Raw genomic sequence first — 25,280 nt, 5'->3', positions numbered from 1 at the left:
TAAAGATGAAGATGATGGTGGGACGATGATGATAATAGTGATGACACAGTCACTGTTATTCGAGAGCACAGATAAAAGAAGAAACAGAAGCTTAGAGAGGTTCCGTGTTTGCTGAGGTCACAGCACTGACCTAGATGTCGGGTGCGGGGTTTCGGGTTCCTGTCTGGTTATTTGACACGTCCGTGCTCTTGACCATTGTGCTCTTCTCTTTCAATCCCCCCCACACTGCTCTCTCTGTCTGTCTGTCTCTCTTTTTCAGTGTTTTGTACAGCTGGTTTATACTCAATGCCTCTGTTTTTCCTAAAGGTAAACAGTTATATGACGAGTCACCCAAAGCTTAGTGGGCTGAAACAGTGCACTCGTTAGCTCCCGGTTCCTGGGCAGGAAGTCGGGGTGCCTTAGCTGGGCAGTGCCGCCCCGGGGTATGACCTGTCAGCCAGCGCTGGAAGGTCCACTTTCAAGATGCCTCGCGTGGGTGACCGTCGCCCAGAGGCCTCGGTCCCTGGGCTGGGGACTCTCTGCAAGGGTTCTCAAGCGTCCTCACATCGTGGCTGCGCATGTCCCACAGCGAGTGACAGAGCCAGGCTGCCTCTCGTGGCCTCACCTCAGCTGCCGCAGTCACGGTGTCTGCGACCTCGCCGGTCGCACAGGTGACCCCGTGGTTCGTGGGCGACTGTGGGAGCTTCCAGCCGGCGGAGACAGGCGGCTGGCGTCTGCTTCTTAACGCCCACGACGTCGGCTTCCTGCCAACAAACTGTGGTTTCCTCCGTGACGACCACGGTGGTTTCTCTGCTGGACTTACTGTCCCGCGTCACCTTTTCTGGGCCCTGTGTCTCGGCCTGGCCCTTACGCGGTGCGGGACACGGAGGCCGCCTTCGCTGACACGTGCTATGTGCCCGAACGCTGCAGGGACTGTGCTGTCCCTTCCCCGCCCACTGTCCTCGCTCTCCCCGGGGGCCCAGCCACGGGCCGCAGACTTGGGTCAACAGATGTGTCTCACTCAGCTGCCACAGAATTTCAAAAATTGAGGCAACATGGAGAAGTTGGGAGATTTCACACCAAAAAATATGAGTTCCTGCTCTTCCTGAGAACTTAGACAGTCTGGCATGGAGACAGTGGCTGGAGCTCAGAGCGTCCCTTCAGAGGTGGCCGGCATGCCCGGGTCGGTGTGTCCTGGCGTGCTCCCTGCCCTGTCTACGGGCCCTCAGCCTGCCCTTGGCTGCTGTGCTCGTGGTGCTGTTCTTCAGAGAGGGCAGGCGTGTGCCTCGAACCCACGCGTCCGTCCAGGTGGGGGACGAGAGGTAGCCCAGGTGCTCACGTGCTGTGCCCCAGCCTGTCTGGCTGAGCCGGTGACGGCATGTGTCCCGCGTCCTCTGCTCCCCGCTTCAGGAGGATGATCCATCGCGCCGTGCCCCAGGCAGGCCTGCGGTGTCCTCGGATTTGATGTCTGTTCTTTCTCATCACCCAGCTGCAGGAGGCACGTTTTCTGTTATGTGCGGTGGGCAGAAGCCACCATGGAACACTGTGACTTCTGGCAAAAGCACACGGGCACACTGCACCCCTGCAGCCCTGACCCTGACCCCTGCACCCCGCACCTCTGCGCATCTGCTGCCACTTCTGTTCTACCAATCCGCTTGGCCGAGGCTTCGGTTCCCCTGCTGAAAACTGCTCTCCAGTTTCTATCCCGCTCCCTCTTTAAGACATCCTGGTGTGTCTAGAAGTTTCTACGTGTGTACGTGTGAAGCAGCTTAGAACGGGAAGGTGAGGGTGTGTGACTCCACAGGCGAAGCTGTTTACCTCCCCAGAGGGGAGGCGCATCTCAGCTGAAGCAAAGAGCCTGTTCGTCACCATAGAGGTCGGTGACAGACTGGTGACAGTGACCAAGCAGCCGCTGGCGGGTCAACACGGAAGTGGAATCCGACGGCAGTTCCGTCTTTGTCTGAGCTGGTCCCGTAGCCGCATGGCACCCAGGTGACCACCTCTTCCTTCCAGAAACAAGTGGCTCCCCACCCCTCCTTCCCCCCCACCCTAAACCTGACGTTTCGGGGTGTAGCCTGTGAGCCCCCTTTCGCTCTGCGTGCACACTCCAGGCGACCTCGGCTTTGAGACCACCCCTTCATGGACGATCCCGAAGTTACACTCCCGTGTGGACTGTTCCCGCGGCTCCCGTAGCCAGTCACGCGTCACCCCCACTCGGATGTCCCCTGGCGGCTCGTGACTCGTCCCAAACAGAACCTGTCCGGTCCCGCTCTTCCTCATCTCGGCACTTACCAGCCAGCGCCAGTCACCCTGGACGCCCTCGTCCCGCGCCCGAGCCCCGCTGCGTCTCAGACTACATCTCGGATCTCGCCTCGGCCCGCTCACCCGTCACCGGCCCAGTCCGAGCTGCCATCAGACCCCGCCCCTGCGTCCCTGCTCCGTTTCCTCCAGTACGACCCTTAGAATAAAACCGTAAAAGAGTTCTCCCCGAACCCAAACCCTTCCGTGTCCTGCCATCAAACTCAGAATAAAGGCAAACTCCCCACCACCACTTCTAAGCCTGCGCGAGCCGGCCGGTCCCCCTCCGATCTCGCCGTCACGCCTTCCCCCAGCAGCCGCCCGGGCCGCAGCCCCGGGGACCTCGTGCTCCGTCCCGGAGACGCTGCCGACCCCGCCCGCCTCGGGGCCTCCGCACGACCTGCTCACGCACCGTACTCGTTTCCTGCAGTTGCCTGGTCTTCAGAGAGGCCTTTCCTGACGGCGCCCGAAGCGACCGCCGACCCGTCCTCTGCGCCTTGACCCGCTTTAACGTCCTCCGCCGTGCCCAGCACAAGCTGGAGCCCTTTCGTGAACGTGGCCCCTCCCGTCTGCCCAGGAACCGACGCGCGAGCCCAGAGCCAGCCTGCGTCGTGCCCCCTGGGACCCCAGCTGCCGAGAGCGGCTTGGCGCGGCGGGTGCTGAGTGGGCGGACACCGTTCCCTGGACTGAGCGCGAATCTGTGCCACCAGACCCGGGACAGGGTGCGACACACACGGCGAGGGAGACACTTCCTGCCCTCAGGAAGCTCGGAGTCTAAGCTGTAATTTTGACCTTGACCTATGTCTTTGCTCCAGTGTCACTGGGAGACTTGCAGGAAAGGCAAACTCTCCCGTCCCACCCACGCTTCTGAATTAGCAGCCGGGGTCGTTGGGTGGGGGAGGGGAGGCATCTGCTGGCGGTTCTGGTGGGGTGGGAGACCCAATGGGGCGGTCCCAGCGGCGGGCAGTGCCGGCAGCGTAAGCCAGAGGATTTAAAGGAATTCTTCGGTACGGGCGAGGCTGCCGGGCCAGGACAAACAGACCCCGCTGCCGGTCACTTCCCACTTTCTTGTCTTTGGCGAACACTGCAAACAGAATGGAAAGCAAAACAGAAACCCAAACCCAACACAGACGCGGCCCAGGGCCGGGGCGGGCGGGGCCGTCGGACCAGTTTGCTGATCCAGTCAGACTCGCCTCCGCTCTCGGCTGGCCCACGCGCCGTGCTGGCTGGGCCTCCAGGCCGGAGCGCGGACGGCCGACAGCAGGCAGGCTGTGGAGGCCACTCTGCAAACAAGGACCTCGGTGGAGAGTCGGCCTCGCTCTGAGAAAGCAGGTCTGGTCTGCCTGCAGCCGAGGTCAGGCAGCCACCAGCCCGTGAGGCCCCTTCCAGTGCCAGCTGCAAGCACGTCCCTCGTGTTCGTCCCCTGACCGGCCATCAGCTGATAGTCACCAGGAGGCACTTAGAAAACTAGGTCGGCCGTAATCTTGTTTTAAAACATGGAGTAGGAAAAAAAATGAAGAAAGAAAATGAGAGAGTTTGACTAGTTTGCTGCAGTGAAATTATTGGCCATTTCAAATCTTTTAGGATGTCAGCCGAAGCCCATCTGAAAACAGTTAAATGCTATTCTCAGAGAATCCAGTGTGCCAGGAATATGATAGGGGAGGTTGAATGGAAAATTCTGTAATTACTATGTTCATATTTCATGGTAAAAAGTATTCGAGATTAACTCTTCTAAGGCAGTGGCACGGTCCGAAGCGTGTGGGGGCAGCGCGGCTGGGCGGGAAGGAGGCGGATCCGATGAGGCCACAGAGGGGTCTTCAGAGGGTCCCCTGGTGGACACGGCGCATTCTGCATGTCGCCCTCTCAGGACTCTGCGCCACCGGTCACAAAGTCAGCGTTGCTAGGAAATGTGGCTTGTCAAGCCGGCTGAGCTCTCTGGGCCCCCACCCAGCCTCGTCCGCACAGTGGGGGCAGGAGGGCGGAGGGCCACTGGGGACTGACCACCCCCGTGCAGAGAGCCCTCTGGGCTGCACGGTCCTCCACCGACCTGGGAAACCAGTCAGGTTTTCTGAAAATATACACAACGTGAAACCACAGGCTGGGTTTTCAATATGTTGTAAACATTCTCACATGAGAGCAAAAATAGCCCACTTTGATTCATTGCCTGCCAAGGTTCACTCTTAGAGTGGCCAAGAGGAAAAAAGAAGCTGGGGGAGAGAGGGAGAGAGAGAGACAGAGAGAGGGGGAGGGGGAGGGGAGAGCAGGGAGGGAGCGGGGCGGGCAAGCTTCCTCTGAGCCCCCGGCAGAGATCGCATTCTGTGTCCTGAGTTTCCTTCCTTCGCAGCATTGATGGGAGTTTGTAGTTATGCCTTCGGCCCCTATCACATGACTAGTGCATACCCTGCTAGACCGGGCCCCAGAGGGGCGAGGACCGTGCGGGGTCTGTCCACCGTGATGTCCTCCATGACTTTTGGGACGTGCCTCTCACATAATTTTGGCCTGAACTGGTGGGCGCGCTGTCACCGTGCTGAGCGTCAGTGAGGGAGAGATCAACAGCCCAGCCCTCGGGGGGCTTACGATCAGCTAAGGCTGGAGTAGAGTCCAGCATGGAATCAAGTTCAATTGTTAGGGAGGACAGCGAAGGCTGGCCCCGAGGCAGTGACAGCCCGCTGGTCCTCCGGGCATGCTGGCCCTGCTCTGTGCCTCAGCAGCCTCCAGTGCAATAGGTATGGTCCCAGGTCCCACTGAGGCGCGGTCCCAGGTCCCAGGTCCCAGGTCCCAGGGTTGACAAGAATCTTGAAGCAGGAGAGGGCCCTTCAGAAAGCTGCACTCGGGGATCCCCGGTTTACACAGACGCTCTGGCCGCGTGTCAGTAGCAAACCCCAAGACGCTGTTCTCCATTTCGCTCCTGGATAACTTACTCAGGCCGTTGCTGACAGAACCTCTGCAGAACTTTCTCTTTCCCTGCAAAACAACTTGACCTTTAGCTGTGAGGTTACAGCTCTTTGTGGTTCTCAGAGGCTTGTGCTTTTTGGAATTTGGTCCAGGTCTACTGTTCTACACGTAGCATCTGACGGCATCTTAAGCCTTGCCTGGTGTTACGCTTCTGGGCACATTTGCTCCATCCTACAGCGTAGCATGGAGGGAAGTGGAGAGTGGGGACTTTGTCTCAGAGCCCAAATCCCCCTGAGCCTGAACCTTTATTTCTGCTCCCTTTGTAAACATGACGAGCATCATCAACATGCATTATTAGGTAAACACTATCTTGCTGTCTTAGTGAGTGGTTCCTGGATGGTGGGACCTTAGGTTATAGGATTTGGGGACCCCTGCACCTTGCTGGCTGTATGACTTTGGGTTGATGCCGTAATAGTGTGCTCTGGTGTCCTCTCTGCAGTATAATGATAACTGTGACACCTGCATCACCAGGTAGGTTCCTGTGAAGTGTGAGTGTGATATAATGCACGTGAAGCACTTAGGAGCCTAAGAGCATGATAATGACAGGTCTAGAGACGGTGCCGATGGCGGGCTCCACAGTGGGGAAGCCCATCGCCACCCCGGTCCTGGAATTTGTGTTCAAGTCGTCCTGGACGTGCCCTCCGTCTAGGGGTGCAGTGGAGGCAGACACGGATTATCTCTGGAGCAAGGCGCCTTCAATTTAAGTCACAGGGACTCCCTGTAGACACTTTTAGGAACAGTGACCAACATCCAGTTAAAACGATCGAGCACCAGGGAAACGACACCGAGAGCGAGAACCAGAAGAAATAACAGAGGGAAAAACAATCTTATAAAGACTTTAGATATTGGACTCATCACCGACTATAAAACAGCTGTTTCAGAATATTTAAGTAAATAAAAGGCAAGCTTGAGAACAGCTACGAACTATCACCAGGCTCTAAAACCGGTGGAGACCAGCACTGAGTGTCCTACAGCCTACTCTTTCTCCAGTGGTTTGGATGGGCCTGCTCTGCCGGTTTCCAGTTTCGGGTCTGGGCTCGGTCTGGAGCTCCGCCCATCACAGCTGGACCTGACCTGGTGCCCTGCCCCTGACTGTTGGGCAACGGCCTGGAGCCCCGCCCCTCATGGGGCCTGACCTCACAGCAAACAGGCCTCCAGAAAGGAAATGCATTATTTCTCGGAACAGAGTGTTCAGAGGTGGGCTGTGCTTTGCGGATGGTTGGCTAGCAGCTCAGGAAGGCCCCCGACCTTTCATTTCTGCCTTGCCGTCCACACGGCTGGCTTGGCTCTGCAGTTGTCCCTTGCGACCAAGGCGGCGGCAAGGAGCAGTTGGAAGCGCATGCGTCCTACCGAAGCCGAGAGAGGAGGATTCCACCCCCCACCATGGAAGTCCTTTCTGCAGTCTGATTGGGCTAATAGGATCATGTGACCACCGTGGTCCAAACAGAATTACTGATTGGCTTAAGTCGTAATTCCTGAACCAATCACTGGCAAGGAAGAATTCATGTATGTAAATTGCTTAGACTCGGGGTTCGCGGTGCCAGGGAGGGAAATCAGCCTTGAGAGGAAATTTAAGGCGCGCTTATCGGCCTCACAAAGACTTGGGTGAGAAGCTAAATGTCTTGCAAAGCAATCTAGTCTCACAATAATGAATTGTCCTCCGATCTTCAGGACATTTTGTTAAATAACAGCTTTTTTGAGATGTAATCCAAATACCACAGAACTCACCTATTAAAAGTGTCTAAGCCAATTTTTTAGATTATTCAGAACTATGCAGCTATGACCGCAATAACTTTAGAACGTTTGTAACACCCCTTTCCCTGCCACGTAAACCCCACAGCAGCCACTCAGCCTCCCCCCGGCCACGCACACCCTGGGCAACCTAACCTGCTTTCCGTCCTTACAGATCTTCCTGTTCTGGACACCTCACGTAAACGGAAGGGACGACATGTGGCCTTCGTTGACTAGCTCCTTTCACGTAGCGCGCTGTGACCTACGCCAGCATTCAGGGCCTTCCAGTGCAAGCACGATTGCCTTGTGTGGGCAGACCGCATTCCATCTATGCGTTCAGCAGCTGATGGACGTTTGGCTGCTTCCACACTCGGCTGTCATCAGTGCGGCTGCTCTGGGCATTGGCGAACGAGCTTCCATGGACACATGTTTACATTTCTCTCGGGTGGATGCTAGGAGTGGGGCTGTAGGATCATATGGTCACTCTGTAAACTTTTGAAGAACTGCCAGGCTGTTTTCCAAAGCGTTTTACATTCTTATTTGATCTGCACGGGAAGCGTCCCTGTTTGTGCACTGGGGGACCCGGCTTACACATAAACGTGAAGCAGCATCTGGCAGGAATTTCTGCATATGGAATTTTCCAGGGCTGTAGCCACTGTGCGATGCAGGGGAAAACTGTGCCGTGTCTTGTTTGGAGCTGTGCCATTCGGTCACTATTTCAGGGAAGTCACATTGCTGTCATCCACACTGTTGTATTGGAGTGACCAGCAAAACACACCAGTGGTCAGCAGAGGTGACCTGGCCACCTCCAGTGTGGGGGGGTCATTGGCAGAGACTTGGTGGTCTGGCAGGAGGTGGGAGGTGCTACCGGCATCTAACAGGCGGAGCCTGGGCATGTGGCTGAACGCGCTGCGGCGCCCAGCTCGGCCCCACACAATCACCCAGCACGAAGCGTCAGCGGCGCTGAGCGTGTGCGTGCCTCTCAACCCCGCCCTGCCCGCCCTCCAGAGTCCTCCCTCCACCGCCTGTCACCTGCTCCAGTGGAGGCTCACTTGCGCATCTTCTGGGTGAAATGACAGTTTTATGACACGGAACTTGTATCTATCCAACGTGCACTGGGCCGTTTGGGTGTCATTTAATCCGCACGATGCTGCAGTGAGGTGCTGCAGTGAGGCGCTGCCATTCCTGTTTTGTAGATGAGGAAACCGAGGTTCAGAGAAGTTAAGAAACTTGCCTGAAGTCACACAGCTTGGAAATGGCCAAGGTGACATTCAGACCAGGAGGGCTGACTCCACAGCACCAATTTTAAGCCGCCACTCAAAACCCAGAGGCCCTGAATCCATGATGACCTCCCGCGGGCCGGGTGGACGTGGAGTCACACGAAGGCACAGCCCAGGACAGTTTCTGGCCAGCTCCCTCACGTCTGTTTGCCTCTAAACTGCCCGAGCAGAGGTCCCTTCTCCCTGCTTATGGAGGGCGGGTTCTGCAGTCTAGAGAACACGCGGACGTTGTAAGCTGACACCCGGCCCGGCCGTTTCCGTGACCCGCGAGCACACAGCAGACGCACAGTTGCCAGACATTCTTGCAGATACTCATTTTCCCCGGGTCCCAGCTGCCCGTGAGGCTGGAAGGGACACAGAGGCCAGCTCTAGGGTCAGCCGCATGAACAGATGGGACGGGCGAGGCGACGCTCCATCGCAGCTCGGCATCTGCGAGGCCGTCGCGGCTGCTCTGGCGGGCCGACGCCCTGCCCCAGCTGAGCCTGGCGGTCACCCGGTGCCAGCTGTGTCGTGTCACTCATGCCTTGGGGCAACTCCTGCTTCTCTCCAAGTGCCGTGCTGGTGGGGCTCTGGCCACTTTCTTCACGTCCAGCTTGGCTCGGCCTTCGGCGGATAAACGCCGTGGAGGGGCCAGAGCAGCGTCGACGATGCCGGGTGACGCTCGTCGGTCCCCAGGCACTTCCTTTCTCGGTGTGTGCCACCTGACTCCAGTACTCACATACCCACTGTGGGTACCTAGGCTTATCGGGGCAGTGCTTTGGGTCCATGGCCACTCATGCTTTTCATCATCCACTCCTAATATCTGCTGAGCACCTACTGTGCGCCAGGCAGCCTGAGGTGGGCTCTGCCAAATCAGCGGTGAAGAAAACAGTGTTGTCGGTACCACCACGGAGCTTCCTGTCTACTGGAAAAGGATGAAAATGAGCTAGTTAGGGACAGATTGATGCGACTGTCACTTGAGCAAAGCTGTAAGGGAAAAATGTGGTTTCCGGGATGATATGGGAAGACCCAGAGCAGGGAGAGCTTGGCTTGTTGCAGGAACTGGTCAGGGCCGCTGGGCTGGAGTGGCGTCGGCGGTGGGGACAGGGCAGCGGGTGGCAGGGGGGTGAGCACAGGTTAGATCATGCAGTGTCACACTGGGATGTTCGATTTTTTTGAGTCTTGCTGGACTACACCGAAGGGTTTTACGCAGGAAGGTGGCAGAATCTGGGCACAGTTTTGGAATAACTCGTCTTCTGTGGTGTGGGGGCTCGTTCAGACAGAGCGAGCGAGGAAGCCACAAGGCCAGAGGCTGTCACGCGCCTCGGAGAAACGCAGATGACTGCGCCGGGAACGGAGAGAAGCCGAGGGCCCTCACAGCTATTCCTTCTCCCGTGGGAACACAGTGACAGTAGGTTGGTGGCCTGGGTGACTAAACTTGCTCATTAAGAGTTTAAAAATCCTGAAACAAATCGAATTACAAATTGCATTTTTAGTAATGTCTTACGTGGGAGTAATCAGACACCTTCACACAGGTTTTCTATACGAATGCTCACTGCAATGCTGTTTTTATAATAGCAAAAAAACTGTATTCTGAATGTCCCAAATAGACACCTAGGGACCTGCCTAACAGGTCGCTATTAACCTGTGGAATGGAATTGTATGAAATGATTATCAAAGGATTTACTGATTATGTAAAGGAAGTCAGTTTACTGAAGTGAACAGATATTTCTAATTAGAAACTGAGTGAGTGAGGCATATTCGAGATCAACCTGGACGATACGAAGTCATCGTGAGGCTTATGTCTGCAAAGGAAAAAATCTCCCACATGACGTCCAACCAAATATTCACGGTGGTGAACACTGCGTGCCAGAAGTCACAGGCAATTGTGGGTTTTTCCCTCATTCCTATTTTCTGCTTATTACTATGTGCTAGAGTATTTTTGTATAATTTTAAGAAGTTAAGTAATTTCCTTTATGTAGGAAGGGGATTGCTGGACTGAAGTATAGGTACAAACGAGTGTGACCCCTTCTATGTTACCGCTGAGTTCACGGCCTCGCTCCTGGAGTCCCCCCTCTTCGCTCCCCCTTGCCCTCGTGGCCACTCGGCATCCCGTTCCTTCTAGAGTGCCCTGCCCGCTCCCTCTCCCTGGCACCTGAGACGTCTTCCGTAACATGGCGACCTTAATGTTGTTCCCGCGACCTCGGACACCTTCGAGAATGGAAGGGGCAGTGCTACGCCCGGAGCAGGCTGTCCTGGTGCTGGCACAGCCGCAGCGGTGCGTCTGGTCCCCGTCTTGTCTTGCTGGTGTCGCATCTCCTCTGTGGCCCTCTGCATCTGTGAGCTCTGATCAGTCTTACGTTTTTCCTCCTTTGACAAGAGTTGTAAACATGCCTCCACTTCACGTTCTTTCCCGGAGTCGCTTATGTCTTTAACTGCTATCGACCGCTCCGCCCGCTGTGGCTTCTCGCTCAAGCGGGCAGCAAGCTCGGTGACAGCGGCCTGTGCTGGTGGCTGGTCCTCCCTCACGTTGGGGCTGCACAGGGCCTCACACCTGATAAATGCTCAAAAATGCTTCCCTGGGTTAGTAGTAAAATCATTGCTCTCTCCAGGCAAATGACGTGCGTGTAATTTACTCAGCTCAGAAGGAGGGTTGGGCAGCCTCCTGGGGGTCACCATGAAGCCAGCGGGTCCAGTCCCCCAGGGCCAGGGAGCCCTGCCGAGGACCGGTGGCGGGCTTGGGGGCGGGGACCCTTCGCAGGCTGTCGGCCACGTTTGGAATTTTGGTGCCCAAGGCTTGGGAGGGAAAGTCAGATGTCACTCATAGGCCACGGCCTGCAGATGGCTGGGTGCCGTTCGAATCCCCGACCAGTGATAGGGAACCCAGTTGCTCTGGCGCTTTTTAGGGTGAAAAAAAAGCCCATCGTGGCCTCTTTGTCTCCTTGGTGAACGGACGTGCTCAGTGCCATCTTGGTTTGCAGCGTGATCTCGGCTGCTTGTCCACCTTTGAGCGGCCCTGCTCGCTGCTCTGAAGCTGAGGCCAGGCAGCGGCAGGAGCGTGTGAGCCGGGAGACAGGTCTTCGTCCCTCCCAGCCAGGGCGAGTGCGACCCACACAGACACGCGCCACAGAACGAAGGCCCTGCGCCCGCCTCCCTGGCACCCAGACGGAACGAGCTCGTTGGGCTTTTTCCCAAGTCTCTTTCTCAAAAAGAGAGTTTGCATTTTATGTGTTTTACTTACTTTTCACGCGCACTCCGGAACCACATCCAGCCGCCCGGCTCGGTGCGTGCTAATCTGTTTCCCTCCGTCTGCCTGAGCACGGGCCTGAGCGTCTGTCTCCCAGCCACCTGTTTGCTCTCGGTCTTCATTTACCTTGAACTTGAGTAGACAGCTCTCCCCTGGGGCTTGGATGGGCTGCAGAGACCCCACAGACGCGTCCCGCACTGGCTCGAGAACTATGTTTAGTTTAAAAATCATATCCCACCCCCCATCCCCGCAAAAGGAAGAGTCGGTCTCTGTTACACGGGCAAAGAATGGGAAGGAAAGGCGCTCTGCCTGCCAGACGCAGACGCAGCACCCTCCCCGACACTGTCCCCAGAGAGCTGCTCGCGCCTGCGACCGCTCAGCGGCTCCGAACCCGCCGACCGGCAGGGTCGCTGGTCTCGAAAGCCGAAGAAACAGTTAACACAGCATATATAGAACCTAAGTCACGTAACAGCAAAGTTTCATCATTTTAAAGATTCTGTTTTATGAGGAAGGGGTCGTGGGTGTGGAAAAGTGGTCCAGAACCAGAGAAGTAAGCCCTAAACACGACGTAGGCAGCACCCCTCCCGGTTCCCAGAGAGCGGCCGTGTGACCCAGGGTGCGTGCGTGCATGTGTGCGAGTGTGCGTGAGTCTGTGTGTGAGTCTGTGCGTGAGTATGTGTGTATGTGTGTGTATGCGTCTCTGTGTATGTGTGTATCTGTGAGTGTGTGTGTTTGTGTCTGATGCATATATGTGTGTGAGTGTGTATGTGCATGTATGTGTGAGTGTGGGTGTGTATGAATGTGTGAGTGTGAGTCTGTGTGTGTATGAGTGTGCCAGTGTGTGTACCCTTTTGCTAATTACATCATGATCATTTCGGTCACACTAATTAAATGATGGGAACCTGGCACTTGACAAGGCCTGACACTCTGATTAAAACCATTTACATTAGAGCCAAGCGCTGCCAACATCGACTGTTTTTCAAGTCTTGCAGCTTTTCCTCTGGTTCTTTGCCTTTTTCCCTCCAGCTTTAACCACTGGCCGACCCCCACTCTTGCACAAATAAAACGCTGCCACACACACCCCCGACGCCAAGCTCGCATCTGTGCAGAATCTGCTGCCTCCTATCCCTTCCCCGGTGGAAGGTTGCAGCTGGGCCCGAGGCAGACGGGGCTCCTGTTACGAGCTCGGCCTAGCGAGCACACGGCCATCACACAGCGAGGCCCGTCCGTCACCAGCACATGGCATGGGCCAGTCCAAACGGCACGTGAACGAAGCCGAGACTTGGGTTTTAGAACGCAGCAGTCGCCCCTGTGTCCGACCACCAGTGGGCCCCTGGGGCGGCCTTGCGGGAGCATCTAGACCACGGTTCAAGCTGGCTGGTGATCTGGGTCACAGGGTGGGCCTGGCGGACGTCAGGCTTTCCTGTCCTCTGCCCCAGTCTTGACTTGGCGGGGTGGGGTGGCTCTGGGGGACGCGCCTTGTCCTGCGAGCTTTGGCTAACCCTGTGACGGGCACTGCGGGGCACGCCCGCTGGGCCCTGCCGCTCCGTGTGGCCCACAGGCCGCAGTCTCGCCAAGCCTGGACGCAGGTGGGCCCAGGCCATCGAGCTGCGTGTGGGTGGCACCCCCAGGCCACACGGGGGCCAACGGACATCCCGAAGCTCTGCCCCAGACCACTTTCCTCGGTGTAAATTCGCAGCCCCAAATGCCACTTGATTTCGTTCACCGTATTGCGCTTCGGGGCAGCGAGCACACCCCATAGTGTCATATTCTGACACTCAGTTTGGGGCCGTGACTTTGGGGCTGAACACACTGGCTGAGACTTCAGTCTGGTCGCACGAGGGGTCCATCCCCCGCGGAAAACACGCAGGCTGGCGAAGGCCCCGAACCACCAGCCCCGACCGTCACCCTGCAGCGCCCGCTGTGGTCCCCGCCGGTGCCATCGCCGCCTCCGCCGGGGCCTGGGTCACCCCTCGCGGGCCGCAGCGCGCGTCCCCACAGAAGTCGCGTGCTGGGAAAAGCCCGGTTTGGGACGGGAAACGAGCTGCTGTGAGTCCTGATTCTTCGCCTCGTTTTCTGCAGGTTCTCGGGCTGTTTGCTACTCTTTGAGCCTCGGTTTGCCCGGGTTAAACTGGTAAGAGGCAGCTCGCCCTGTGCCGCGTGGCAGGCTTAGCTTTCATCTTTGAGGTGGCTTTAGGGAGCAGCTGCTTCGATTTGCTTTTTATCGAGATATAACTCACCCAATACAGAACCCACCCCTTTATAGTGTGTAAGGAATACTTTTAGCTCGGGGGGTTGGTAGGTTTGGGGGGCTGAGTTGGTGTGTGAAGGGCCAGGAAGCTTTGCCGTGGGCTGTCTGTGCAAATCCAAGCACACTGAGGAGGCTGAGGGGACCTTACCGAACGCACAGGGGCTGGTGGCCCCGGGCACCGCCACCCAGGACGAAGCTGCTGTGCTTGAACTCTGGGGCCCGTTCTCGGGCTCCTGGGCTCCCATTCACTGTTAGTCATCAGCTTTAAGAGCCATCAGACTTTTGAATGACCTTGGTTTTCTCTGAAAACTGGTCACTGAACGGGCCCACCTGGGGGTCAGGGTGGTGGTGAATCATGGTGTAGGAGGCCTTGCTTCTGGCCCAACGTTTGAACTCAGTGATTTCAGGTTAAAATTATTTTTCAAGGCCAGGGATATAAAAGTCACCAAAAACAAGACACACAGCCTGGAGTCCACTGTGGGGAGCAGGGGACGACCAACCTGCACACGTGCGCCTGTGCCCTGTCCGGCATCACCTGTCCGTCCCATGTCCTCACCGCCCGCCCCGAGGCACTGCCCACGGCCTGTTCTCCTCAGCCCTGGGGGAATCCCAGTGGCAACAGTTCAGGAGCTGGTTTGCTAACTACAGACATGCTGATTTACAGAACATATTTGGGGTTGCAAAATTATTTTTCCTCCACTAATAACTTGCAGCTGCTTCGATTTGCTTTTTATCGAGATATAATTCACCCAATACAGAACCCACCCCTTTATAGTGTATAGGGAATACTTTTAGCTCAGGGGGTTGGTAGATTTGGGGGGCTGAAATAGATTGGTAATAGTGACATTTCATCACATGCCCAGGGGGCAAGCACCTCTTTTTGAATGACCATATGCAATGTTGGATGAGTCGCTATCAATCATTTCTTCTTAGTCACTGCTGATGACCATAGAAATAAATTTGATGATACATATGAAGAATCTTCAAAGTTTGTATTTTTTGAACACTGCGTCTAGACTATCAAGCCTCAACACGAATACAAAGGAATCATTAACAAATATTTACCTCTGCCTAATAGGTTTTCCTTTCCCCCCAGAGCTGTGGGTTAGTGATTTTGAAAACGCTTCCTGTGTAAACTAGGACTGAGCACACAGGAACACAGAGTGTGGCTCGCAGTGGCCATGTTTCAGGTTGTTGGAGGAGGGAGTTGCAAATATCAGAAGAGCAGAGTTAGAGTAAAAATGAGTCGGAATTGGAGAGCATCCCAACTAGAGGTCATAACTCACTCATTATTTTTAATATATGCAGCTATGGGCACAGTGTAAACACAGGGGTGTGCGTGTGCACACATGTACGCACGAGTATATTTGCAAACACATTTTTTTCTAGCTCTGTAGATTGAAAGGACCTAGAAGCAATAACACCTTGGTGGCCACATGCAAACCTATCTTGGTTTCAAAACACCATTTTCCCCTAAAAGGAATGAAGGCCCCTTTAGAGAAAGAGCGGCCTCCAGGGAAGAGGCGAAAACACACAGAAACCACAGGGGACCTAGAGCTTCGTGTTATGCCAGAAAGTAGGGAGGACTGAGAATTTCAGGGGCACCCTCAAAACAGGAGCCAGCTTGGAGGAGCCCCCACTGGCGAAGGGACCATTTGAACACAAACACAGTGACAATAACAGTAATGTGACCCGTTGAATCAGACAGAAAGCCACGGTCTGTACGATGTAAATAAGTCGATCCGTCGGCGGAGTGACGTTTCTCCTTACTGGGGACACACCTCATAAATGCAGCAAGGACGCCAGAGTCACAACCTCTGCCTTCGCAGTGACAAGTGGCTCCAGCCGCGGCAGGCGCTAGATGCTAAAACCAGTCTGATGAGTGCGGATACGCACATGGTCCCACCGAACGCGTATCACAGTCAGCCCCCCACATCCCTCTGCGGGTTCAACCAACTGCGAGTCTAAAATACCAAAAAAAAAAAACCCCAGGAAATTCCAAAAAAAGCAAAGCTTGAATGTGCCACGTGGGGCACGAGGCTGACCCACACGGACGAAGTGGCACGGGGGCCCCGTGCAGACGTCGGCCACACGCGAACGCCTCGCCTCTGACAGAAGGACCCTCGGCATCCAGGGATTTCGCTGTCTGTGTGGAGGGGCCCGGGAACCAACCCCCCACGGTACCTCCCGAGGGATGACTGTGCTTCGATCTATGCAAGTCGTTCAGATTTACCGATGTCGAATGATTCTATCACAACCTACTCAATATATTTCTGACCCTCATATTCACGGATCTGGAGGGACAACTGTAATTACACAGGGGGCGGCGCTTGGCAGTGGAGACACCTGGCGGCCACCACCTTATGGGGTGGTGCAAATTAGCGTCTTGAGGGGCTGACAAAGTGCCACCTGGGGCCTGATGGCGCACGCACCAGAAACTCCTCACGAGAAAGAATCCGGGAGACTACAAGCGAAGGGTGCTTGACAACGCGACTGGCCTTCACTCTTTGAGGGTGTTGATATCATGACAGACAAAGGACAGGTGAGGGGCTACGCCGGGTTAGATTAGAGTCACATGGCTACCAAAACAGCATATGGTCTGGGATTTCCTTTTGCTGTAAAGATTGTCGGCAAGACAGGTGGAGGACTCTGCAGGCCAGGTAATATATTCTATCAACGGTAACGGTTCAGCTTGATTCTTATACGCGGTCACGTGGGAGAATATACTTAATTTTAGGAAATATACACCGACGTGTTTAGGGGTGAAGATGTATCGTGTCTGCAGGGTACCCAGGAACGGAAGGAGGAGGGGGACGGGGAGAGACAGTCATGAGTCAGCGTGGTGACAGGTGAACATTCAGGAAACTCCCGTGAAGGTGTATGTGGGAATTTTTTTGTGCGACACTCTTCCCACTGGTCTGCAAGTTTAAACTAGGTCAAAATAAAAAGGATGTATTTCTGGCTGAATAAGTTCACTGCTAAGAATCTCGGGGATATAAGAGTATGGATAACTATTTATGTACAAATATGTTTGTCACAGCATTAGTTACAATAATGAAAAATTAGAAACAATGTAAATTAGAATAAGAGAATGGCTAGGTGATTATACATAAGCATTTAAAAATATTATGTAGCTAGTAAAATTAAGTTTTTTAAATAGATATAATTAAATGGGAAATGCTAAAAGAGTAATTATAAATATAAACTTAATTATGCTATATATGTATATATGTATGTATATATATATATATATATATAGAGAGAGAGAGAGAGAGAGAGAGAGAGAGAGAGAGAATATACAGAACTGGATTACTGCCTTCAAAATATGTTCATTTTCCAATGTGTTCAAGACGTATTTCTAATAAGAAAGAAAAACATTTATTTCTCATTTTTATACCTTTTAATTTGAGATTCTTCTTCATTTGAGCAAGGACTAGGTTTTCAATAAAATGATTTATTACTCAAAAAATAGAAAAACTGTTTTAACTCCAGAATTACTTCAAATGTTGGTCACTTTAGAGACGTCAATTTATAAATAAATAGCATACTAATTACAAACTGCAACCTGTCAGCACTTTGGTGGCAAAGTGACATGATCGCCCTTCCCGGACCCCTGGTCTCCATGTTGCAGACTGGCCTGGCCTTGAAGTGCCTGCACATTCTGTGCCCTTGTAAAAGCGAGTTCTGAGGGTGGACGGCAGGAAGCTGAACAGCACCCCTGTGGGGTGGAGGGTCCCGCGGACGGGTGGCTGTGTCCTCTCTCGCGTATAGTGAGCTTGTCAAATGTTGGCGAGGAGAGAACTCGACTGAAGATCCCATAGGGACGTTTTAAAGAGTTGCTAGTCACGGGTCGTTGTGTGTATATATATATTTCAACATGAGAGCCTCCACGGTTATAGGAGTGACTGGAAAAGACTTGTTTGTAATCGGAAACCTGAGCAGTGGCGGTGGTGACGGTGGCGGTGACGGTGGCGGTGATGGTGGTGGCCGTGGCGGTGACGGCAGCCGCGATGCTTCCATGGCGGACAGTGTTCTCTGGTGTCCACGGAGGACTTCGCCTCCGGAGGTGGTCGGTTCAGGGACCTTGAGGTTTCGAAGTGACAAAGATTCTGCAGAACATCTCCCCTTCCTGAAAGGTGGCATCCGGAGGCCACAAGGGCAGTGTTTGCTAAGCAAAATGAAAAACGCCTCATGCGGGGCGGCCTGCGGCCCGAGGCTCGGCGAAGGCCGGCACCAGCCGCGACGGCGCCTCTGAGCATCTCCTGGCTGCTCAGTGCTTTGCCCGCTGCTCCCCATTTCCTGCTGGTTTCCAAGCTGAGAAGCCGGAAAAAACTAAAACTAAAAGTTGTCTTGCAGCGACTTGGACCCACCTTCTGTGCTCAGCAGCCAAGCGGCTCGAGGCGGCCAGCCCGCCGGGTCCGCTCAGGGGGACAAGGAGAGAGTTGGAGCAGGAGGCCCCGGAGGCCGGGCGGGTGGGCGGAGGGCTTGGCCGGGGACCCGTGAGGCAATGTTTCCGCCAGGGCGGGAACGGAAACACTGGGGCCAAGAACGTGACTCATGGCGAGAGGCTGTTCTCAGCGCCTGCGGGGCCCACTGAAGGCCGCACGTCTCCCCAAGGAGGGCTGGACTGGGGGGAAGGAGACGTGGGGGCCAGAGGGGCGCTGATCCGGGGGACGTGACACCGGCCTGCACCCCGCCCGTGCCTGCCGGGCATCTCCCCCATACCGTGTCACAGACACAAGGCCTGGGGCGCAAGGAGGTTGCAGGGGCCGGCACTTCAGAGCAGCACCCCCTCAGGCCCCCCCACACACAAGGAAAGTCTGCATACACACGGCAGTCTGCACACATGTGAGAAGTCTGCACACACATGGGAAGTCTGCATACACGCGGAAGTCCGCACACGTGGGCAGTTTCGGGGCACCGCCTGGAATATGGGGTACAGCTGCTCTCAACACGTGCACGTACTGGGGGCTGTGAACACAGCATGTTCGGGGCACTGGGTGCTGGTGGGTGCCAGCAGGAGGTGGGAGGTGCGGGCACCCTCGGGCCCTCCTCTGCTGTGTGTGGGGAGGTGGGCGCCTCGGCCCCTCGGCCACATGCTCCCTCGATGCACCTTTGCTCGGTCCTCACTCCTTTCCCTGCACGGAGACTCCCCTTGCCGCGTCACGCCCCCCCGGGCATCCCCGAGAGCAGGTGAGATGACTTGCTGACTCGGGTTCACGGGTGCTGAGGCCTCAGACGCGTGCGTGTGTCAGGGACCCGCCCCAGGTAGTAGTGTGTTTCACCCAGACTTAAGCAGACAGTGGAAATGTGGGAGCATCAGGGGGACCCAGGGCCTCCCGAGACGCCGCCGCGTGGCTAGGCCTGCCGGCCAGAACTCCACGGACCCCGGTGGCGGGGCTGCCGGCGCTGCGTCCGCCGGCTCCGCACGGTGCCTGACAAGTGGCCGGAGGGGGGTCGGGATGAAGACGAGAGGGACGACACCCCGAGTGCCCACTGCATGTTGAGAAGTGTGCTGGGCGTCACCACCCCGTTTCACAGGCCGTGAAGCTCACGCGGGGTCACACAGTGCACGATGCAGCTGGGATTGGAACCCGGGCTGGACTGATGGCCAAGCTTCCTACGGAAAAGAATGCAAGGCCCTGTGGGCGTCTGATGTCTGACGCCGTAAAAACAGGCCAGACGCAATGTGGGGGGCTGGTTAGGACACATGCACAGAGAATTTTCCTCTTCATAATTTATTTCCGTATGAGACAATGTTTCATACTGGAAGCCAAGACTTTGGATGGTAACCAGAAGACTCTTTAAACCTTATTCTTGATTTTGTACTTGAAAAGTAAAACCCAAAATGCTCACTGCTTTCGTCATACCTTTGTTTTGTTCAGTTTTGTTTTTTGCTGACCTTCGGACACGTCTGACCTGGAGGAGAACGTGCACGTGCTTCTCGGGAGAGACGAAACTGCCCCCGAACGTCGGTCTTGAAGAACAAGATGCACACTCTTCCTTTCTGTTCCCTGAGAGCAGGTTCTGGGGCAGAGATAACTGCAGAGACACTGCCGAGCTTCCACAGTTGAGAAGGGATGGAGTACAGCACATACTCTGTAACAATTTCTTAGGAAAATTACAATTCTGCTCTTGTCTAAGTATACATATTTTCCACCGGCTGCATAAGGTGACAATTTTAACTTCAGAAGATCAGGTTTCAGTGTTGGGGCGGAAACACATGTGACGGGGTTCGGGGTTCTTCCCAGCCATTTGGGAACCCAGGTGACTAACTGCTAACTAATAGGGTCATTAAAAAAAAAAAAGAATCAGCTTGTCCAAAACAGCAGAAAAGCTTTTTGCCACATTCTGTCACTTTAGTGCATCTGCTCAGAGGAAGTCGTTTAGCTCTGGCTGAAATGGGGGCGGGAGCGAGGGCGGGGCTGTGTCCGGTGGCGGGGCAGGTGACCTTGGCGTGAGACGTGGCTTTCAGCGCGGCCTCCTGCCACGCTCTGTGGGAATCTGAAGAGGTTCTTTAACCCCCTTTTGCAGTTTTCCTATAAAACGGTGACAGGGGCGGTATCTGGATGCTGGAGGTAAGATTATTGGGAGAACCGAACGAGACGATCCACACCAGACTTTAGCGCAGGGCCTGGCATGACGCAGGTGCCGACGAAGGTAACGGCCGATCCCGCGGCGGAGGGCCGCGCATGCGCGCTCGCGGTGCGGACGGGCGCGGGTGAGAATTCTGGTTCTTAGAATTTGCTTCGGAACTTGGCCGGCTGCCCCCATCCCTCTCCCGGCTTCTGCTCAGTTGCCGAGAACTGTGGTTTCACGCGGGGTCCTGTGAAATTAGATGAAGTCTCAGAAGGCCCCAGTTGGGACTCCTTAAGAAAATGAAAATCCTGCTAGATAGATTTGTGTTTTTGCCAAGCTTCGAGATGCCCTAAAGCTCTGCCAAGCACTGGGTTTCCAGTTCTACAAACTCAAAGAGTCTGAAAACCAACGTCTAGAGCACGATGGGGAATTTGATAACTAGACCAAGATGCAGTGAGTAAAGTTTCCCAAAGATCAGCCACGTCTTCCATCAGGCTGTGGCCGACACTTCTGTTCTTAATCCAAATATTTCTGCTTTAGAGGCTAGCAATGGCCTTCGCTGTGGGCCAAAGGGACATTATGTGGGAAAATGATAAATTGCACATGACGTTTTCCATCTTTAGGTCATTATGCTTTAACTTTTATTGTTGATGTGTAACAACATGGATGGACCTGTGTCTTCTCGGCAGCTGGTGTAGTTTATTTTTTTTTTTGACTGAGGAGATCTGGCCTCTGCCGGGAAGTTACGTCCAGCCGTCTGTGGGGCAGGGGACGTGTGGGCAGGGACAAGGGCTCACGCAGGAGGAGGAAGCGACGTTACATACATAGGACTCAGAGGCTGAGCACAAGACGAGGGTCCCAGAGGCCAAGAGGCCTTACGGGGATGGAGATGAGAGGGGAGGAAGGGTGGACAGCCCACTGGCTTTCTGGAAAGCTCCCTGACACTGTGCCTCGAGGGTACCGCTTATGGGACCCTCCAGGGGGGCCCTGTTCGCTCCCACTTCCCGGCCTTGCACGCGGTGGCCCGGAGTCAGGCGGCACGGCTGAGCATGTGGCCTCGTGTGTGCCTGGGGAACGTCTTTCTCAGCCTGCAGGGGCCTCTGGGAAGGGGGCGGGTGTGGGGGTGACTGAGGGTGCACAGGGGGCCTCAGCACTGGGCCTGCCAGAGTGTGACCTCGGACACCTGCGGGTTCTGAGGTGGAGCCGGCTCTTCATGTCACTAATGACATCTGTGTGTCCCGCCAGCGCTCAGGGTTGAAGCAGATTCTCTGAGGATGCAGGAGGCGCCGAGACAGCCTCAGACCGGGCGTGAGGCAGAAACGGAGCCGTGGGCCGACAGCAGCAGGTGCCACACACAGCGGCCCGTGCTGACGAGGATGACGACACGCGGCGAGTGCGCGGGAGGAGGAGGAAGTGTCCGGACCCGCCCCCCCGCGTGGGCGTCGCTGCCACACACGTCTGCGAGGTTCCCACGCTCCCTCGGCAGGAAACGGTGTCCGCGCAGCTTCGTGACGCGTGTCGTCTGCCGGCCTCGGTCCTGCACGCTCACCTTGTCACTTCCTTCAGGGGCCGCGGCCCCTCCGCTGTCCCCCTCCTCTCCTGCTCTCACTCGCCTGTCCAGCGGCTTCGTCCGCTCGGGCTGCTCTAAGGAGGGCCATGGACAGGGTGGCTTTAGCCACAGACGCGTCTGGAGGCTGGGAGGTCGAGTCGCGGTGATGGGCTCGCCACCCCTGGAGAGAACTCGCTTCGAGCTGCAGAGAGCCGCCTTCTCCAGCCACGCATCCTCGCGTGAGGCGGGTGCGGGGAGAGCGTGGACAGTGGGGCCACCACGGGGCCCACCCTCGTGACCTCAGCCTAGTTGTCCCCTGAGGCCTTGCCTCCAACACCATCACGCGTCACACGGGGGAGTCAGCACGTGAATTTGGGGGGGGACATCTGGTCCATGACGACTGCTCGACGTCACGCCCGGCGGGCCCTGGGCGAGGCTCGGGTGTGGGTCCGCTGACTTCACGTGGGGTCACGGGCGTTAACCAGATCGCCACGGAGAAAGGACATGAGTCCCATCGAACGGCGCCAGGCCACGCAGGCGCCTGGCTCTGTGGGGAGGACCCGGCTTGGGGACTGCTGGTTTTAGGAAGTGGAGGGGAAGTGGAGGAGGGCAGGAGGGGAGGCGGAGGCTTTGGGAGAAGGAGCTGTGACAAGAGGCCTCTGTGGAGGGACACGTGGGGACCAAGGTGGAGGCAGGTCCGTGGCACGGAGGTCACCACACCCAGGGCGTACGCTGTGAGGGACCTTACCCTGGCTAAGCTGGCCCTTGGGAAATGTTATTTCGCGTGGGCTGGAGTCACATTTAAACACTCCCCTGAGTGCTGAGACATGGCAGAGAGAGACTGAAGCAGAAGGCCAGGGTCCGGGGCCCTGGGCCTGGCGGGGGGAGGCTGAGTGAACCCGAGTGACTCTGCAGACATGAGTGCCACTTCAAGTGTCCGTGACCCCTTCCAGCAGCCGCTCCTGGAAGCTCGCCCGGCTGGCCATGAAGGGGACGCCTGTCGCCGCTGAACGCAGCAGAGCGGCCCGAGGGCGGAGTCGGCCGCGTCTGGGCAGCTGCGGCAGAGGCCGGTGTCGCTGCCACGGCCAGCGGAGGCTGGCGTCCGCAGGGCCACACGTGGATGAAAGGCGCGGGCGCGCCGGTCAGCGTGGGCAGGGTGGGGGGAGGGAGCCCCGCAATGATTTCAGACAAAGCACAGAATCAGAACACAGTTTCATGAAAATTTCCATGGTTTCTGCCACGGCTATGGGTTGACGATGCTAGCGAGGCTTCTAAGGAGAGTACAGGCCGTTTACGGCTCAGGGGCGAGCCGGCTGCTGCCGCCAGCCCCTCAGCCTCGTGTGCTAAGAACGTGGCACCCGTGGCAGACGCTTGGTGGGGCTCCCGCGTGGCGCCTGAGTCGGGACGAGGCGGCCACCATGCCTGTGCCGCTCCGCCTTTCGCTCTCCAACGTGGGGCCGGGTGGGAGGTCGCGTGCCTCATTTTTACCTTGGGGACTTTTCACAGGAAGAGCGAGGGTTGAAAGCCGCCTCTCCCATGACTCGCTGTCCCAGCATCGATCCAGTATGTGACCTGGTCTCACCTTCGCCCTGACAGTTGGGTCTCAGCAGGAGGATGTCGTAGGGAACTGGGCAGTGCAGTCCGTCCTCCGTGAGGCCACGGCGTCCACCCGCGTCTGCTCCACGGCGCTCGGCCACACTCAGCTCCGGGCATGGCTTTCCCGGCCTCCCCTTCTCTTTCTGGGGGGCCTAGGTGAACCCCGATTGACAGCTGTTCATCCTGCTGTCAGAGCCCCCAGACTACAGTTTAGAGTGAACAGACTTAGTTTTTGAAAATTTCTTAAAAAATGATATTACTTTCTAAAGAACTGAGGGGAATACAAACCAAATGCCGAGGGGGCTGTCCCCCCAATCGCGCTGTGGGACAGACAGGTCCCGACGGCAGCAAAGAAGCAGGGTGCCCCACGGGATCGAGCCCCTCCTGTTCCGAACTGGCCTCCTCAAGTACACAGTCAACAGGCCAAACGTCGGCCTTGTTCAGGCCAAATACTAAACTAAATAGAGCTTGGCACCAAATTGACAACAGTCGTTCCAGAAAACAAAGCCAGTGCGTTCTGTGCAATTGGAATATATGGCTCTGAGCTCACAAAGCCCCAGACAGACACGCGTCCACGGACCGGCGGCCACCCAGGGCCCCGGGCTGCCTGACCCTTGTCCGGCAGCTGCGGCCTGCAGCCCCCTCGTTTCTGAAACGCCGTCTTTCCCAGTGAAAAGACACACGATCTTTTTCTCTGAAATCCACGTTCGAGAGAAACGAAATGAGAGTCCTTCCTCCCAAAGTGCCAAGCTTTGCTGGGAGTGAAAACAAAGAGAGAGAAAGAAAAACAAGCACAGTGACGACTGCTCGAAGCGGCTGAGCCCAGGGGGACGGGTGGGCTGCGAGGCGGTCGGTGGCCAGCTTGGGGTCCCCACGGCATCGGGCTCCTCCGTGACCTCGTGGTCACCGAGTCCCTGGGCGTGTGCTGGGACCTGACGGGTCGCCATCAACCCAGAGCTGCCTGATATCGAGTCCCGTGTCCCCAGCTCAGCGACAGGCAGAGCGGGCGGGGCTGGGAATGTGGCTTCCACACGCTCTGACGCTGGCGCGAGCTCTCGCCAGCCTGAATCGCACTGTGAGACTAAGCACCCCATCCCGGGGCTCACGGCCACCAGCGTTTGTCCCTGCTCCCCAGGGACCCCACGCTGGGCCGGTGAAGGGGTGCAGCTCTGGGGTATGTTCTTGTGAGCGGGGGAGTCCAGAGACCCCCTGAGGGCAAACGGGAGCACTGGGGGCCTCTGGGGGGGACCTGCCGCACCGCCCCTCTCCCCACTGGCGTTCCTTCCCATCGGGCTGAGTTACGCTCCCGAAACCCAAGGTCAAAGCAGGAGGCGGGCGAGGGGATAGCTCCCTCCCTTGGAGGGGCTGAGCGGGGATGGCATCACGTGACAAGTGCACCTCTGTCACTTTGCAAAGGGGGCTTCGGGCACCAACCAGGGAGCAGCTGGCCAGCCAACCCCCAAGTCGGGACGCCATGGCGACCAGCGCCCGTCAAAATGCTCGAGTGGGGGAGCTGGCGGGCCCCACGCCGCCCGGAGTCCGCCGAGTCCGCCCCCGAGTGTCAGACCGCGGCGAGCACGGTTTAGCCTCTGGACTCTGTCCCTGCGCCGATGACGCGAACGTGTCACCCACAGCCCCGCCCCGGGTTCCAGGGCCAGAGGACCGTGGCCGGGGCCAAACCTGCCCGCGAGCGGCTTTTAGATTCGAGCGGCTTTTAGATTCGTCCGCGATTGTAGAAGACGAAGGGAAAGAATTCCTCGCAACGCGGGGAAGCGCACGAAGCCGGCACGCGGGGGCATCACGCACCGTCCGGAATCGGGGCCGTCCGCGCGTCCC

At 56.5% G+C, this 25,280-nt stretch overlaps 1 protein-coding gene across 2 annotated transcripts in view; it reads left to right on the top strand.

The window, feature by feature from the left end:
• Positions 1-22,243, top strand: part of LOC120582447 (uncharacterized) — a 49,159-nt gene extending 26,916 nt beyond the window's left edge. The window contains exon 3 of one of the 2 annotated variants that reach the window (XR_005647574.1): positions 7,139-9,915. Coding sequence is in view for 1 of the 2 variants with exons in the window: in XM_039837973.1 (XP_039693907.1) it covers positions 21,545-22,146 (602 nt within the window). In the remaining variant the exon portion in view is untranslated. Of the gene's footprint in view, positions 1-7,138; positions 9,916-21,544 lie in introns of those variants that run through there. The other variant, XM_039837973.1, reaches the window with a different exon arrangement.
• Positions 22,244-25,280: the final 3,037 nt, after the last annotated feature.

The sequence above is a fragment of the Pteropus medius genome, unplaced genomic scaffold, assembly GCF_902729225.1.
Source record: "Pteropus medius unplaced genomic scaffold, Ma_sr-lr_union100, whole genome shotgun sequence".
Classification (NCBI taxonomy): Eukaryota; Metazoa; Chordata; class Mammalia; order Chiroptera; family Pteropodidae; genus Pteropus; species Pteropus medius.
Note: the sequence above shows the minus strand (reverse complement) of the source record. Positions and strands in the feature narration are given on the sequence as shown.